General features: G+C 45.2%; 1 protein-coding gene across 1 annotated transcript; it reads right to left on the minus strand.

Annotated features, from left to right (window-relative positions):
- Positions 1–2,008: 2,008 nt before the first annotated feature.
- C6H16orf78 (chromosome 6 C16orf78 homolog) lies at positions 2,009–9,946 on the minus strand. Its single transcript, XM_035118063.2, has 5 exons — positions 9,884–9,946; positions 9,403–9,549; positions 5,753–5,906; positions 3,501–3,894; positions 2,009–2,156 (listed from the first exon to the last, which is right to left on the minus strand). The coding sequence occupies exons 2-5, from the start codon at positions 9,517–9,519 to the stop codon at positions 2,009–2,011; spliced, it is 813 nt and encodes a 270-aa protein (XP_034973954.1). The 5' UTR covers positions 9,520–9,549; positions 9,884–9,946.
- Between the last annotated feature and the right edge of the window lie 6,408 nt (positions 9,947–16,354).

Here is a 16,354-nt window from a genome sequence, read left to right on the forward strand (position 1 = left end):
ATTTCAGTGTGGTGAACAACTGATTATTCACCATCGCCCTACCTAATTTTGTTTCGTTTCATCACTTTATAACCATTTAATTATTTTTGCTTGGGGGGGGCAGCTGCCCCTCCTGCCCCTCACTGGGTATGCCCATGGAGGCAAGGACCATGTGCCTCAAGCTGGTCTGGAATCAGAGCATCTTATAACCTCCACGAAAACTTGCTCTTGCTGCAGGGCAGCAGTATGGGCATTGTGTCAGTTTAATACCTGGCATTATGGAGAAGTTTCATGCCACTGTTAGCTACCTGTCAGCAGAAATTGCATACTTTATTTATTTAAAAATATGTAATCCCCAGTCTTTAGCAGAAAAGGGCTCTCACGGTGGCTCACAAACGATCAGTAATAAGGGGGTCCCTGCCCTCAGGTTTATAATCATAAAGAAAAAAAGACATAGCACAAAAGGAAAAGGTATTTGGAAGGAGGAGGGGGGGAAAGCAAAGTCAGGCACTAGATCTTAGAGACAAATTTCTTATAAGTGTTCTTATTAGCAGGAAGTAGGGGATCATACTCTCTAGCTCAAACTAGAGTAGGCAAACTAAGGCCCGGGGGCCGGATCTGACCCAATCGCCTTCTAAATCCGGCCCGTGGACGGTCCAGGAATCAGCGTGTTTTTACATGAGTAGAATGTGTCCTTTTATTTAAAATGCATCTCTGGGTTATTTGCGGGGCCTGCCTGGTGTTCTTACGTGAGTAGAATAGCTGCTTTTTATTTAAAATGCATCTCTGGGTTATTTGGGGGGCATAGGAATTCGTTCATTCCCCCCCCCCAAATATATATAGTCCAGCCCACCACATGGTCTGAGGGACAGTGGACCGGCCCACAGCTGAAAAAGTTTGCTGACCCCGGCTCTAGCTGATGGATGGAGCCAGAATATTCTTGCCACAGCGTTCTTCCTATGAGGCAGAATGGAGCCAAAATGTGTCCTCCAACTTTTGCCACCCTGCACACAGAATGTGAAGCTGAGGACTGGGGCTCACAGAGCTATAATTCCCTGGGAAGAGTGTGTGTGTGTGTTAAATCATGCAGGGAATTGTAGCTCTGTGGAGGGAAATAAGGGTTCGCCTAACAACTCTCAGCACCCTTAACAAATAACAGCTTCCAAAATTCTTTGTGGGGACCCATGCCTGCTTAAAGTGGTGTCATAGTGCTTTAAATGTGTGGCTTGAATGTGGTGTTAGGCAGCTTTTTGCCTTTTCATATTTGATAAAATAACCGGCACAGAAACATACAAATGGATTTTACAAAACTGTTCACTCTATTGATAACTGCAATACTGTAAAACTGATACAGTCATCCCTGAACATTATTCTTAAGTCTCCCAGTACTCTACAGCAGATTTAAATATACATTTTTTTTGAAGTCATTAAGATTTCCAAAAGTCCTTAAGTTGTCACATTAGTGGTTTAAAAAATGTGAACCTTGAGAGGAGACAAGTGGGATTTCTTTTTTCCCCTCTTTTTGAGGAATGCTAATATAGTATATTAGAAAATGGTGTATATAATAGATTTTTGAGTGAGAGGTATAGATATGCATGTATGTGCAGGTAATAGACCATTTCGGCTATTATTGAGCCCCATCTGGTGGTGATATGCAAGAACACCGGATATTTACGCCAATGTGGACTTCCCTGTACAGTAGTTACGCTGTAGTTTCATGGAATCTTTCATTTTCGAAGTGTTTTATATACATGGATTGTCCAAGTGTAATAGAGTGGGGAATGTGGTTGTGATGCTTTGCCAACAGATTTCAGATACCTAGCCCAAATTTGTAGAGCATGTTTCTTTTCAGTTTTACTCATAGTGAGTGCAGGAACCATTTTATCATTACATCACAAGAACACACGCCTCACACACTGTTTTGACTCCAAAAAGCAACCGGCTCTTCCAAGTATAGATGGTGGTGGAAATGTTTCCCTAAGAGGCCATCTTCTAACCAGTGCAACTGAATTTGGGCAACAGGCCCAATCTACAATACCTTGCTAGGACTGAATGAGAGCACCTTACTAACGTCAATGTCTGATGCTTTCATATGAGGATGCAAGTCAATATAAATCCCAGCTTCCTTGCACAGCTTCAGCAAGGTATCAATATTGCTCTGGGACAAACGGAGGTACCTGTGCAAAGAAAATAAGAGGGAAGGACGCTTATAAGTCACATTTGTTAAGAGGAAAAATCTACTGCCCTGGATTCTCTAGATCACTATTAATTCTAAGTCAGGGCTGGAGAAACATTTGGTCCTCCAGATGTTGCTGAACTACAGCTCTCCCAAAGGCCAGGGATGGTGGGATTTATAGTTCGTTAGCATCTGGAGGGATGAAGGTTCCCCACACCTGTTCTAAGAGATGTGGCTGGCCACAGCATTTGACAAAACAGGGGCAATATGCAGGGTCCTGGGATAGCTAAGGGGGCCTCCCACCTTGCTCCAATCCTCCTCTTGATAAGCTGGGGGGCAGGTGGTGTAACTGGATGAGCAGACTAAGCACAACAGGAAGTAGGCAAACAGACTGGGTGAGATGCAGAAGATGAACTGGTTTGAGGACCTTGGCAGCAGAATGAGCCAAAGAGATGCAGAAAACAGGAGAGACTTGAGCAGCCTTCTCCAACCTGCCATTCTCCAGAACTGCCATTGGCCCAAGCCAACATGGCCCATGTTCAGGAATGATGGTCCAGCAACATCTGCAGGGCATCAGGTTGGGGAGGGCCGGACTAGACACACAGCCGGGGAGTCAAAACTGGAGCTGTTGGCCAGCCAGCTATCCCCTTCATGCCATTTTTACAGGGTCTACTGAGAGTTGGCACCATAGAGCAGCCTAGATTGGTGAGCTTGCAAGGCAAGGTTGGTAGTCAAGGAGCGATTCACAACAACAAAACAGTAATCAGTTTACCCTTTTGCTTGTTTCCCCATGCTTGTCAAGAAGCGGATTAAGTAAAAAGAAAAGCGCTGTTCTGCTATTATGCTCATGAATATATAAAACATGTGAGCAGGGGAAAGGGGGGTGAGTGCACCAGCTGTGGCCCCACCCACAGGATGGGAGTTGTAGTTCAACAACATCTGGGGACCCGAGGTCAAATAATGCTGATTTATGAGGGCAGTGCTTTTTTTCCTGGGGGTACGCATACCCCTAAACATTTTGTGAATCTAAGTTTGGCCTCATTGTGGGGCAGTATTTCAATATGAGTAGGAAAATGAGAGTACCCCTAAACATTTTTTAAAGAAAAAAAACACTGCATGAGGGTGCAATGGATAACCCTTTAAAATCAGAGTTCTGTCACCACACAGGGAGACTTTGCACTGCAGACTTTGCACTGTTCTCCAACATGAGGTGGGCACCAGGGACAGCCTGTTCCCCACTATCATGCTGCCCTTACTTGTGAACACCTGGATAGGGCTAAAGTGATATAGACATCACAGAGTGCAGGTTCTACTTGAGAGTTGCCTTTTAAAGTTTTTTGCTAACCTGCAGCTCAAAAATTCTTCAGGCTTAAACTCAGGCAGCAGCTTGAGAGGCTTTGAGTTCTCTTCCTCCCATTCTTTCTCCAGCAAGCTTTTGAGCTTCTTCTGCAATGCTGGGAATGCAGAGAGTGGCTTATGGAGAAGCAGTGTTGATATTGAGATCCGGTCTCCCCTCGCTGACAACCTTTGCAAGGAAGGGAAGAATGCCATGGCTTCTTGGAGTGATATGCTGTTGTCCTGGCTAGCCGCCCCGGTGTTGCTTCCCTTCCTGGTGTCTCTGTAAGGTGGGAGGCCGTGGTAAACACTGTTTCTGGGTGCAGTTACATTTCTGCCAGAGATGGTCTGCATGGGCAAATCCATTCCACTGAAAGGTGTGAAATCCTTGGAATTCTTCCGGTCTGAAAAAGATCAAGCACTTTGCTCAGAAAAGCAGCTTCTGTTTGCTGGTTTTGATTTTCTCATTGCTTTAATTGTTTTTACTACCCATCTCCATCTCAAAACTTTTATTGGCACATAGACAGAATTCTGAAAGTCATAAAATAACTCAGAAAAATCTGCACCCCACAATTAAAACACTGTTGTATGACAGTCACAAATCTTCATTGTGCGTTGCAGAAGCCTGACAACTATCTCCATCTTATTCCCATCCTGGGTTAGGAAGGCTACCTTACATTCATCTATAAATTCCCTGCTAACAATTGTTTTTACTAATAGGTTTATTGCTTTATTATTTTTGTAAGCTGCTTTGAGGAACAGGTATTATGCAGCATCTCTAAGAGTGCCAATTCTGCAGATCAAAGAGGTCAAGAGGGCATGGATGGGATAAGGTGATCTTGCAGGTTCAGGGTCAACAGCTTCTGGAAGGCCACAGGTCCCTCCCCCCTGCTCTAAACCTAACCGAACCTGGCAGGGTGGAGTGGGGGAACCCCAGACTGGGTCTTGTGAATGCAATAACTGTGGGATGTGAAACACATAGCAGTCAAGTACAGTCATGCCTCGGGTTGAGTACGCTTCAGGTTGAGTACTTTCAAATTAATTACTCCGCAGACCCGCCTGGAACGGATTAATCCACTTTCCATTACTTTCAGTGGGAAAGTTCGCTTCAGGTTAAGTACGCTTCAGGTTAAGAATGGACTTCCAGAACCAATTAAGTACTTAACCTGAGGTACCACTGTACAACATTCCTAGAATGAACATGCTAGGGGATGTTTTGCATGCAGTCAGGAGAAAACTTCCTGTTTCCTCCTGAGCTGTGACAAACTTCCTCTGCATGTGACTAGAGGTGGGTGTGGCCTAATCTGGACTAGTTGGCCTGGGTTACAAGAGCAAGGCAGGAAGCACACATTCTCTTCCTTTTGCTCTTCTCCATTTTGCTGTTCTATGTGTGAGCAGAGGTGACTGCCTATTCAACGTCACTTAGGAACTAACTTCCTTATGGGATAGTTCCACATGTGTATATAGTTTTGTAACCTAAGTCTGCCTTCAGGGATCCAACCGTGAACTGAATGATTGTGAGTAAACTACTTTTATATTGACTTTAACAAGACTGCCGTATCTATTCTTTTTAAGAGGGATAAGAAGGGATCTTACCAGGAATCGAGGCTCAGATGAGCCTGCAACAAGTAAACCGCTGTGTGTTTAAAGGGGAATATTACTCTGCTAAGATATAGAACTTGCTAACGCAAGTTAGGAACGATATCATTAAACAATATACCCTCTCCTGTGTCAGGAGTATGGGCAGGAGTCAGGCTCTGGGGCCTATAGTGCTTTGCAGGACTGGGGCCTGCCTCAGCTTGTGCTGGAGAGGCAAGGAGTGGTCACTCAGGTGAGGCCACTTGATACCTCACTGCACCTGGTGGCAGGAGCTGGGAGGGATAAAAGCTCAGCATTTCCCTTCAGCTCTTTGCCACAGCAACGCTATCCTTGCCTGGTTGCCTCTGGCCTCTCACTCCTTGGACCCTTGCCTTGCCGACGCCTTGATCCTCAACCCTTGGACCCTTGCCTTGCCGACGCCTTGATCCTCGACCCTTGGACCTTTGCCTTGCCGACGCCTTGCTCCTTGACTCCCAGACCTTCGCCTCTGCCTTGCTCCTTGACCCTGCGACTGCCTGCTGCTGGACCCTCAGCCCTGCACCTGTTCCTGCTTCTACATCACCATCTTGCCTCTGGTCCTGACGTCCTCAGCCAGGGCTTCAACCGCCCGCCGACCGGACCGTGGCATCCTGCATCCCTGAACATTCCCACAATAATTCCTACCATTGCTTGACCTTTTGGTTGGGAGTCTCAGGAAGCTCACGAAGTTGGAAAGATGGTCACCAGACTGGGTCCACGGGCTATCGAAGGAATCTTTCCGAGAGACTGTGCGAGTGTCTGTGAATTGTTCTTGGCTGGATGCAGGGTGGCTGAGTGGCTTCGGTGAGGAAAAGGAGCACATTTTCTAATTTATTTGTGGATCACGCCTTGCAAACATTAGACCTCCTAAGTGTCCCCTGGCATTTTAAAAATCTCAACTTCTTTTTACACACACACACACATACCCTCACACACTTCTCATTACCATTGGCTCCTTGCTGTGGGGGTGCAGTTTCTACCATGGTAGCCTTACATCTAGCCTTACCTTCTGCTACATGCTTTAAATGTTTGGTGACAATGGGGCTTTTGGTCAAAGGCGGATTTATGGGAGCATGACCGGTGCAGCTGCACTGGGTGCAGAGCCTTGGGGATGCCACAAGTATTATTTAGAATGGAGAGTGAGAGGTAGGGGGGGCACTGAATTTTGGCGCTGCCCTGGGCACCACTGAAATTTGAGAGTCCTAGGCCGGCCTAGGTGCTGGAGGAGACTCTTGAGAGTCCCATGGACTGCAAGAAGATCAAACCTATCCATTCTTAAGGAAATCAGCCCTGAGTGCTCCCTGGAAGGACAGATCGTGAAGCTGAGGCTCCAATACTTTGGCCACCTCATGAGAAGAGAAGAATCCTTGGAAAAGACCCTGATGTTGGGAAAGATGGAGGGCACAAGGAGAAGGGGACGACAGAGGACAAGATGGTTGGACAGTGTTCTCGAAGCTACGAACATGAGTTTGACCAAACTGCGGGAGGCAGTGCAAGACAGGAGTGCCTGGCGTGCTATGGTCCATGGGGTCACGAAGAGTCGGACACGACTAAACGACTAAACAACAACAAGGCCGGCCACTGCTTTGGTCTGATCCAGTGATGCCGCTTTCTGATGTTCTTGCAAAGTCTATCAGATGTATGTTCCTTGTTATTATTGTGCATTTTAAAAATAGAGTCACATTTAGGAACTTGAAACCACCACCACCCCTTTTTCAAATGGCAGGCACTCTTTCCCTTTTCACCGGCAGCTGGTGGGTAAACATGTTGCTGCTTTTTTAAAAAGAGCTTCCTTCGCCCTTAAAAAAAAATGTTCACATGGGAAAGTGTGAGACAGATGGCAAAAACAGATAAACGTTTCCCAAGAGATGCTAATCAACTACTTAAGGAAAATATGATCAAAGGGTCTTAAGGGGCAGTGATGAAATCTTTCTCTGTTTTAAATATAGAGGGTGGCAGGAATTTTGGTGCTTTCCCAACAGTATTTTTCCAAGGGATGTTTGGACCACGTTCAAGGAAGAAGCTGCGTTGGATTATTTTAATTGCTGTGTGTTAACAACATGCCACGTCCAAACACTCCTTTGAACAAAGGCTGCAAAAGGTGATTCTTGACTTTGAGAAAAGCGAGACGAGCCCCTTCTTCATCTTCATTTTTCAAGTTTGCAGGTCCCCTGGGGAGGGATTGCAAACTTTTATATCCAGCTTTCGTGCAGTTTATGTTGGGTGAGGGGAGTATATTGTTACAAACGCAGCCCACTTCACTGAGTGGGGAGAAGATCTGGGGAAAGGGCTGAGTCAGGTTTGGTTTCCTTCCGCAGGAGAGATCACGGGAGAAATACAATGCAATATTCAAGTGTATTTACAAAAATGCAAGCTGGGCATAAGAGTCACACTGCTATAAATCCATTGCCCCATTTAAGATCTCCAGCCAGGCATCACAGCACCATGACATGTTCTCAGGTTAGCACTGCCACCTTAGTTCTTTCTCTTTCTTTTGGTCAAGTTGCATTCAAATGTGGGGGAAATTGCATTAGTTTTCCTGATTATAATGCTAGTGCTTCTGTGCTATATACTAGTGTTCCTTTCACATGGCAGGACCTGTTATTTAATGGAACTGTGGCTTGTTGACTTATATGCCAATGTGTCATGCTAAATTTCATTCGCACCAGTGGGCGTGGTGTGACACAACAATAAATGTCACTGGACAATGTTGCTACTTCATTCGCAGGATTAATGTAAAGACGTGCAGTGATATAAAATTAATTTCTATTACATTGGATAAATAATAATTGGGTTCCGCTCGGAGATGCAGCAAATGTATTACAAACATAAGTAATCACAGAAAAGGAGGAAGGGAGGTCAAAATGGGGTTTTGAAATTCAATGCAAATTTCAAGTCAGGGCTATCTGGGCATATACTGTTCTTTGCCTCTCTCTCACCAATCTGTGGTTTTTCTGACTTCCTGTTTGGAATCGTAGCAGTTAACAGGATATCCTGAGATTGTAATAAGCAGGTGCAGTACTGATGAATACAGCATATTGTGGGGAGGGATTCTCTCATTAGGGCTGTGATTTAAGAAGTCATGGACTTTTGAATAACTTCAAATTCTGCTCCCCCCAATATACAAAGGCTCCTCCTTTTCATCCACAGGTGAGGCCATTGGGACAACAAAGCTGTAGGAACACCCCTCCCTGTGTTTAGTATTAGGAGGAGTTTGGTGCTAGTGATCATGTTGAGTTTGGGTGTGACTAGGCATCTGCTGGCATTTAAAAGTGAACCTACCTAATTTGCAATTTTGGAAACAGTATGCGAACCAAAACACAGCTATCTTTTGAAATTGGCACTTCTCTGAATTCTTGCAATGTACCCCCCCCCCAGCCATGCAATGTGTAGAAAAATGCATTTGCACTAGGATAAAATGTCCGAAAAAAATGCACACATTAGTGAAGATCGTATGCAAAAATGCATTATATAAGGCAAAATTGCACATACAATTTTGTGTATTAGGAGAAATCCGCATTCAAGCTACGTTTCTGAGCATAATTCAAAGTGTTGGTGCTGACCTTTAAAGCCCTAGATGGCTTTGACCCAGTATACCTGAAGGAGCATTTCCACTCCCATCATTCTGCCCGGACACTGAGGTCCAGCACCTTCTGGCGGTTCCCTCACTGTGAGAAATGAGGTTACAGGGAATCAGGCAGAGGGCCTTCTTGGTAGTGGCGCCCACCCTGTGGAACGCCCTCCCATCAGATGTCAAGGAAATAAAGAACTATCTGACTTTTAGAAGACATCTGAAGGCAGCCCTGTTTAGGGAAGTTTTTAATGTTTCATGTTTTATTGTGTTTTTAATATTCTGCTGGGATCCGCCAAGAGTGGCCGGGGAAACACAGCTGATGGGTGTGAGGTATAAATAAGTAAATTATTATTATTATTATTAATTTTCATAGCGATTTAAAACAAATTAACAAAAATAACAAACTAATGTGGAAATGTGGACACCTAAACCTAACATGAATGAATGAGAAGCTGCAGCCAAGAGATTCAGCCATATGTAGGTATGTCCTACAGAACCAAGAATGGAGCCAAGCAGAGACGTGCAACATTTTGTAGCTAAAAACAAAACAACCCTCTTTCTTATGAGTCTGTGGTTTCTGCATTGCAGGGGGTTGGACTAGATGACCCTTCAGGTCCCTTCCAGTTCTACAATTCCACTATTTGTGCTGTGTGTGTATATAGACAGCTAGATGAGCAACATTTCTATATTGACATCCCGCCCTTCCAAACTTCTTCGTTACCTTGTAGTATAATGTTTTATAGGTTGAAGAAGAGGGCGAGATCTGTGCTTGCTTCTTCAGCCACTTTTTCACCTTCCTTTCCTCTTGCTTCAGCAGGTTATCATTAATCGTCTTCATGGAGTCAAGAGACCGCCGAATCTTCTTCAGCTGAAGAGTTGGGGAGATAGGAACATGTGTGAACACAGGAAGCCCCCTTGCACTGTGTAAGACCATTGAGCTATTTAGCTCAGTCTTGTCTGCTCTGCCTGGTAGCAGCTCTGTGGGGATTTAAACAGTTGGGTCTCTCCCAGCCCCAACTGGAGATGCTGGGGATTGAACCTGGAACCTTCTGCTTGTAATCTATTGCACCACTGTGCTGTGGGCTTTCTCCTAGACCTGGTTGCTTGCAGGACCTTAGATCTGAGCTATCTAAACAGCTCAGGTAAAAGCAGGGGTTCCCCCATCCCCTGTTACACATGCAGATAGTTTCCCTACTCCATACCTGAAATGCCTCTCTCTCATTGGAGACCCGCAGGGACTTTGCCCTTTTGTTTTCGAGCCAATCCATACTCCTCGGTGGCTTCCAGTTTCTTTCACCTGTGCTTCTGATTTAGTAGAAGCAAAGGCACCAGCCAGGGTCAAGGTAGCCAGAAAAGATCTGAATCAGTTGCCTACTGCCCATCTTGCCAGCCTAAAGCCATTGGCTGAGCCACGACAAAGGTGAAACAGCGGCTCGTGAACTGTGATGCAACAATCTGTGAGCTTCCATGACTCTTGAAAGCGTTGCCTTGGCAACTAACCTGAAGCCATGAAAGGGACTGTGGTATCATTAATAGATAATTAGTCAAAGGATAACGATCAATGGCTCTTCGCTGGAGTTTTCATAGAGGCACTTTTAGCTTTGTCTGTTAATATTGTGGTTGACAGAAACTTGTATCATTGTGAGTTGCGTGGAGCAGGGGTAGTATCCTCCATATGCTGCAGATAACAACTCTCATTGGTCATGCTGGCTGGTGCTGATGGGAGTTGTAGTCCCAGACATCTGGAAGGGACCAAGTTGACTACCCCGGTTTAAAGGAAGCACTTATTCATAGCTAGAGAAATTGGTGAACCCGTTTCACCAAATTTATCCAGGAAGAAGAGAAATTCTCCCACAGTTTTGTGTAGGTGGTAGGCCACCATCCACAGTGGCATAGCTTCCTGTATATATATATATATATATATATATATATATATATATATATATGCTGCCGCAAGTCTGCTGTCCCCCCTCACAATACCCCAGGGGTAGTGTCCTCCTCAAAGCATTTTGTGTTTGTGTGAAACAGGAACTGCAACAACAAAAACAAACCTAAATATTAAAAATTGTGGTGAATATTTGGAGAAAGCAGCCTTATTTTTCTAGGGAAAGGGGAGAAGAAAAGAATCATAGTCAGAATGACCCCAAGAGGCATCTAGTCCAACCCATTGCAATGCAGGAATCACAGCAACATTGTGCTCCCGACTGGTGGTCAGGCAACCTCTTTTTTTTTTTTTAAACCCAACGAAGGAGGTTGAACAGCTCTTCCCATAAGGAGGTTCTTCCTAATGTTTTGTCAAAATCTCCTTTCTTTTTTTTTGTTTAGGTCCTGCGCTCCAGAGCAGCAGAAAACAAGCTTGTCTCCATGTCTTCTAAGACATTTTGACAATGCTGCAATTCTTTTATAATTCCTATAAAAGGTGCAAAATGTAAAAAACAATAGTAACGAGGCTCTGGCAGCTTGGAAGGCCTATTTGTGAGAATCTAGCCTTCTTTGGGCTGTTGAAAAGGAGCAGGCGAGGGTCAGGGAGTGGGCCATTGTGGCATACGCTAGCCATTCTCCCCTGTGTCCCTGAGCTTTTCTACACCAACCCCATTGATTGAGGTCTGAAGGGGGGCTTCTAGCAAAATTCAACTCAATGTGCTTAAAAACATCCCCATGACTGGGACCTCTATGCTTTCAGGCTCCCTTGACTGCAAGAAGGCTTTTCTATGCTTTTAGCCAAATGCACTTAGATGTTCCCTTTAGACCTTCCCATTCAGCGTGAGGTCAGGAGTGGAGGTCAGGGGGCCCCTGGCATGCATAAGAACTTCGGAAGAGCCCTGCCGGATCAGACTAGTGCAGCATCCTGTACTCTCAGTGGCCAACCAGATGCCTGTGAGAAACAGGCAAGCAATATTTCCGAGCACAAGAGGACTCTATCCTCCTGTGGTTTCTGGCAACAGGTCTTCAGAACCATTGCTGCCTCCATCCATGGAGGCATGCATAACCATCATGGTTAGTAGCCTTCGATAGCCCTCTCCTCCGTGAAATTGTCTAATCCTCTTTTAAAGCCATCCAGTGATTGGTGGCCATCACTGTCCCCCCGTAGGAGCGAGTTCCATAGTTTAACTACGCACAGCGTGAATAAGTCTCCAGCTCTGTGTTGCAAAGATGGCTGCAAATGCAACATGAACGCTGGCACATACGAGAACCCCTTGCAGAAGATCACCGTGCCTGGAGACAGAAGACAGTCAGTCAGGTCATGTACCCACAGCAGTGACCAAAGGAGAAATGACCACTAGGAGGGGCACAAAGAGAAGAAACGCACCTGTAGCAGCAAAACCAGATCCCTTCATCTGCCCCACCTTCAATAAAACATGTCTCTCCCATATTGGCCTTTTCAGCTACATCAGACACTGTAACTCTCCAATGGTTTGACCTTACCGCCAAAGGCGCACTCTTGCACTGTCTCCTGAGACAGTCAGGTGCAAACAAAAACCAATCTTGCATACATTGGATGTCTACAATTTCTAGTGTTATGAAAGAGGGGAAACAACTTTTCTCTATCCACTTTCTGCCTGCCGTGCATAATTTTATAAACACTTGCGCTCGTCCCCAGTTTGAGTTTCACACATTCATTTTAAACACCTGGAGAGGTTTTGTGGTGCCTACCAGTAAGCAAAGGAGAAGGAAGGTGTTCTACTCAGCTCTGATCTCTCACTCTGGCAGATGGAGGTCAGAAAAGAGCATCCTCTTTGGAATATGCCACCAAAAACAATTGCTTCATGTTGCTTTATGGTGCTGTTGTTCTACCTATTGGTTCTGAGCAGTCAGAAAAGCTACTCAGTACTATGACATCCCAGGTTCCTTGGGCCTTTGGTGACAACAGGCTGAAAGTTTGGACATCTGTTCTTGAGTGGAGAATTGAAGATAGTGTCGGAGGCAGAGCCGCCTTGCAGGCCACAGGTCTGGAATGGAGAGGGATGTTTCCGTTTTCACAGTGGTGTTAAATTAAACCAATAAATCTTTGGAAATGGTAGAAAAATCATTCACCCATAAACATTTCTCAGAAGGGAGGATGGAAGCTAAGGTTTTTTCCCCTCTCCAAAAAAAGTTCAGATCTACTAATCTAAGCCTCCAAGGGGTTTTAGACATCTTAATAGCTTGATGAAACAAGGTAGCTGGAAGATTTTCGCTTCCATGGGGAACTGGAGCCATCAGTGGTATTGGACCCATGTTAGAAATATTGGACAGGGAAACGAACTAATGGTTGAAAATTAAGGGAGTTGAGCAGAAGGTTTAATGGGGAAGCCTATTCTCCAACCCCCACCCCTTTCTTAAAGGGTTATATGATTTGTCAGATACAAGTCTTAGGAGGCCAGTAACATAAATTTGTTACGAAAATGAAGTGTTAGTCTGGTTGTGCCCAGTCCACAAAAACATGCCATAATGTGTTTGGATTTTTCCATGTATTTTACTTGTGTTGTATATTACTCTGAACAAATTTGGGAAAAGTTCAGATATTATTAAGCAATTTATAGACTGCTTAATAAAGGTAAATGGCATTTCCGTGCACTCTGGCTTCCATCACAGTGTCCTATTGTGCCAGAAGCGGTTTAGTCATGCTGGTCACATGACCCGGAAAGCTGTCTGTGGACAAACGCTGGCTCTCTTGACCTGAAGTGAGATGAGCACTGCAATCCCATAGTCTCCTTTGACTGGACTTTATCGTCCAGGGTCCTTTACCTTTTTAGACTGCTGAATTCCTAAATTGGTTTCTAAGTGGTTTATAAGTAGAAAAAGTAATTACAAGCACATTAAACTATAAAAAGGTAAAGGTAAAGGACCCCTGACAGTTAAGTCCAGTTGCAAACGACTTTGGGGTTGCGGCACTCATCTCGTTTTACTGGCCAAGGGAGCCGACGTTTGTCCGTAGACAGTTTTTCCGGGTCATGTGGCTAGCATGACTAAGCCGCTTCTGGCGAAACCAGAGCAGCACACGGAAACGCCGTTTACCTTCCTGCTGTAGCGGTACCTATTTATCTACTTGCACTTTGACGTGCTTTCAGACTGCTAGGTTGGCAGGAGCTGGGACTGAGCAATGGGAGCTCACCCTGTCACGGGGATTCAAACTGCTGACCTTCCGATCGGCAAGCCCTAGGCTCTGTGGTTTAGATCACAGTGCCACCATTAAACTATAAACACCCATAATTAAAGTAATTTCATTAAAGCATTAAAATATAATCATCTGTCATTAAAATATGCAATAAACCATCTCATTAAAAGAACACAGCAATTAAAGCTGGAGATTCAGGTTGAGAGATTAAGGGAATGCTTGTGTAAACAGGTGCATCTTCAAAAGCCATTGGAATGTCAATGTAGATGGGACCTCTCAAATTTCAAGTGAAAAAGCCCACCTCCATGTTACCACAAGCCGATAATCATTAGACTGTGACAAGACTAACAGGTCTCCATTAATTTGTTATTTTGATGTTCTTTCTGGGCAACAAAGGAACCACAAATACTCTTTGTTATTTTTTTTCTGCAGCAGACTAAGATTGTGTCAGAGCTGGGCTATGGACAGCAGCCTGAACCAGGGAAGCAAGCAATTGTCAGGCCTGAAGAGTGAATCAGAACCACAGGGCCAGCCATGAGGCAAGATTAAGAAGCAAGCTAGAAGATGAAGCCAAAGATTACAGCAGAACTAGAGGACAGGAAGGAAGCAGGATCTGGAATCAAGCCAACAGTAAGGATAAAAGAAGAGTCAAGAATACAGGAACACACCGGGAAGACATTGTGGCTCAAGCAAGACTAAACTGAAACAGAAGTGCTCTTATCCTTCCTCTCCAGCTTGGGCAGGTGGAGACAGTCCTGGAGCTGAAGGTACTACTTTGAGAAGCTGTCCCTTCAAGGTTTAACAAATGGGGGAGCAGCATACAGACCTAGCATTTCATGACATATGGCTGAAAGTCATCGTTGAGTTTGCTTTTCTGGATTCAATAATGTGTTCAATAATGCTGGCTTCCCCTAGGCATGTGGTTGGCTGCTGTGAGAACAGGATGCTGGACCAGATGGGCCAATGGCCTGATCCATCAGGGAACTTCTTCTAAGTAGTGAGAGAGATAGCATGTGTTACCCTGGAGCCCACTCCCTTTCAGCTCATCTGTGTTTTCATCTGTCCCACATTTGACGTGGGGCAGATGGGTGCGATCTGACTGAAAAGAACTGGTGGGCCTTACAATGTTCACAGGGGAGGCGGTTTCCCAACCCCCGATGCCTGAGATCCATCCCTTCCCCTCTTTAGTGTGCATCGTAATAAAGCATTTACGTTTGAAAACACACTGAGGTTCCCTGCTCCATTTTCACACGCAATTACTTCGGCATGACTCCCGAGTGGCCCTTTTAGACATGTTACCGACAATTTCCTTTCATGATCACAAATAAAAATACTGGTACCCCCTTCATCAATTTTGCTTTTAATTAATTAGAGTGCTCCGGTGACAGAAGGACACAGCTGTGTGCAGAGGACTTGATGGAGAGGGAAATGAAGAGTGGGTGAAGGATCCGTGTTAGGGACTCCTCCTCCTGCAATTCTGTCTTTCCAGGGATCTCTAATCTAGAGATAAAAGGCTGAAGAATCACCTCGCTCACAGGGTGTCAGGATGCAGAGCTGGCTCAAGATGTTTGACCAGCTGAGGCAAAAGCTAAGATGGCGTCATTCCCTCACCTATGTACTGAAGCCAATGAGGCAGCTAGGGATGGGGAGTAAATTTGATTTGAAGGCAGACGTTCGTAATTTGAACTTTCTGAAACATTGTGCAAACTGAAATGCAGCCATCCTTTGAAATTCACATTTCTCCACTAGCCAACCAGGTTCCTGTGGGAAACACACAGTCAGGACCCAAGCACAAGATCACTCTCCCCCTTCTGGTTTCCAGCAACTGATATTCAACAGCATTGCTTCCTCCGACTGTGAACGCAAAGCATAGACATCATGGCTAGCAGCCATTATCCTCCATGAATTTATCAGTCCTCTTTTACAGAAATCCCAATTGGTAGCCACCACTGCCTCCTGGGGGAGTGAGTTCCACAGACTTTCTTTTACCTGTCTTGAATTTTCCAACATTCAGTGCATGCCCACTGCTTTTAAAAAATGCATACACCTAATGTGTCTTAATTCCCTCCGCCTGTTTTTCAAATTGCACATTAGCAGTTTTCAAACTGCACCATTTCCATAGCTGCCAAGTCTCCCGTATTCCCCGAGAAACCCCCATTTTCCCAGCCGTTTCCCGCTGGCAGCCCAGATTTTTTTAAAAACCCGTAAATCTCCTGGATTCTTACCGGCCCGGGGAGGCTCCTTCTGCGCAGAAGTGATTTCTGGCGCTGCGGCCATTTTGGAAATGGGCAGAGCATGCACAGAAGCGACTTCCAGTGCTGCTCTGCCCAGTTCCAAAATGGCCGCAGCGCGACTTCCGGCATTGCGGCCATTTTGGAAATGGGCAGAGCATGTGTAGAAGCAACTTCCGGTGCTGCTCTGCCCAGTTCCAAAATGGCCACAGAGTGAATTCTGGTGCTACGCCGCTGCCAATCCCAGATTTTTCAATCTGGGAGTTGGCACCTATGGCCATTTCCCTGCCCCTTAAATTCACATTTTTTCGTCCAGCAAACACACTAAGAAGAACACCCTTGTG

The sequence above is a fragment of the Zootoca vivipara genome, chromosome 6 (genome assembly GCF_963506605.1).
Source record: "Zootoca vivipara chromosome 6, rZooViv1.1, whole genome shotgun sequence".
NCBI lineage: Eukaryota > Metazoa > Chordata > Lepidosauria > Squamata > Lacertidae > Zootoca > Zootoca vivipara.

Coding starts and splice junctions, on each gene's coding strand:
- C6H16orf78 (XM_035118063.2), bottom strand. CDS start 9,519: ATGAAGACGATTAATGATAACCTGCTGAAGCAAGAGGAAAGGAAGGTG. Junction 5,907..9,402: donor ATAAAACATTATACTACAAG/GTAACGAAGAAG, acceptor TCCTCACCGAAG/CCACTCAGCCACCCTGCATC. Junction 3,895..5,752: donor AACCAAAAGGTCAAGCAATG/GTAGGAATTATT, acceptor GATCTTTTTCAG/ACCGGAAGAATTCCAAGGAT.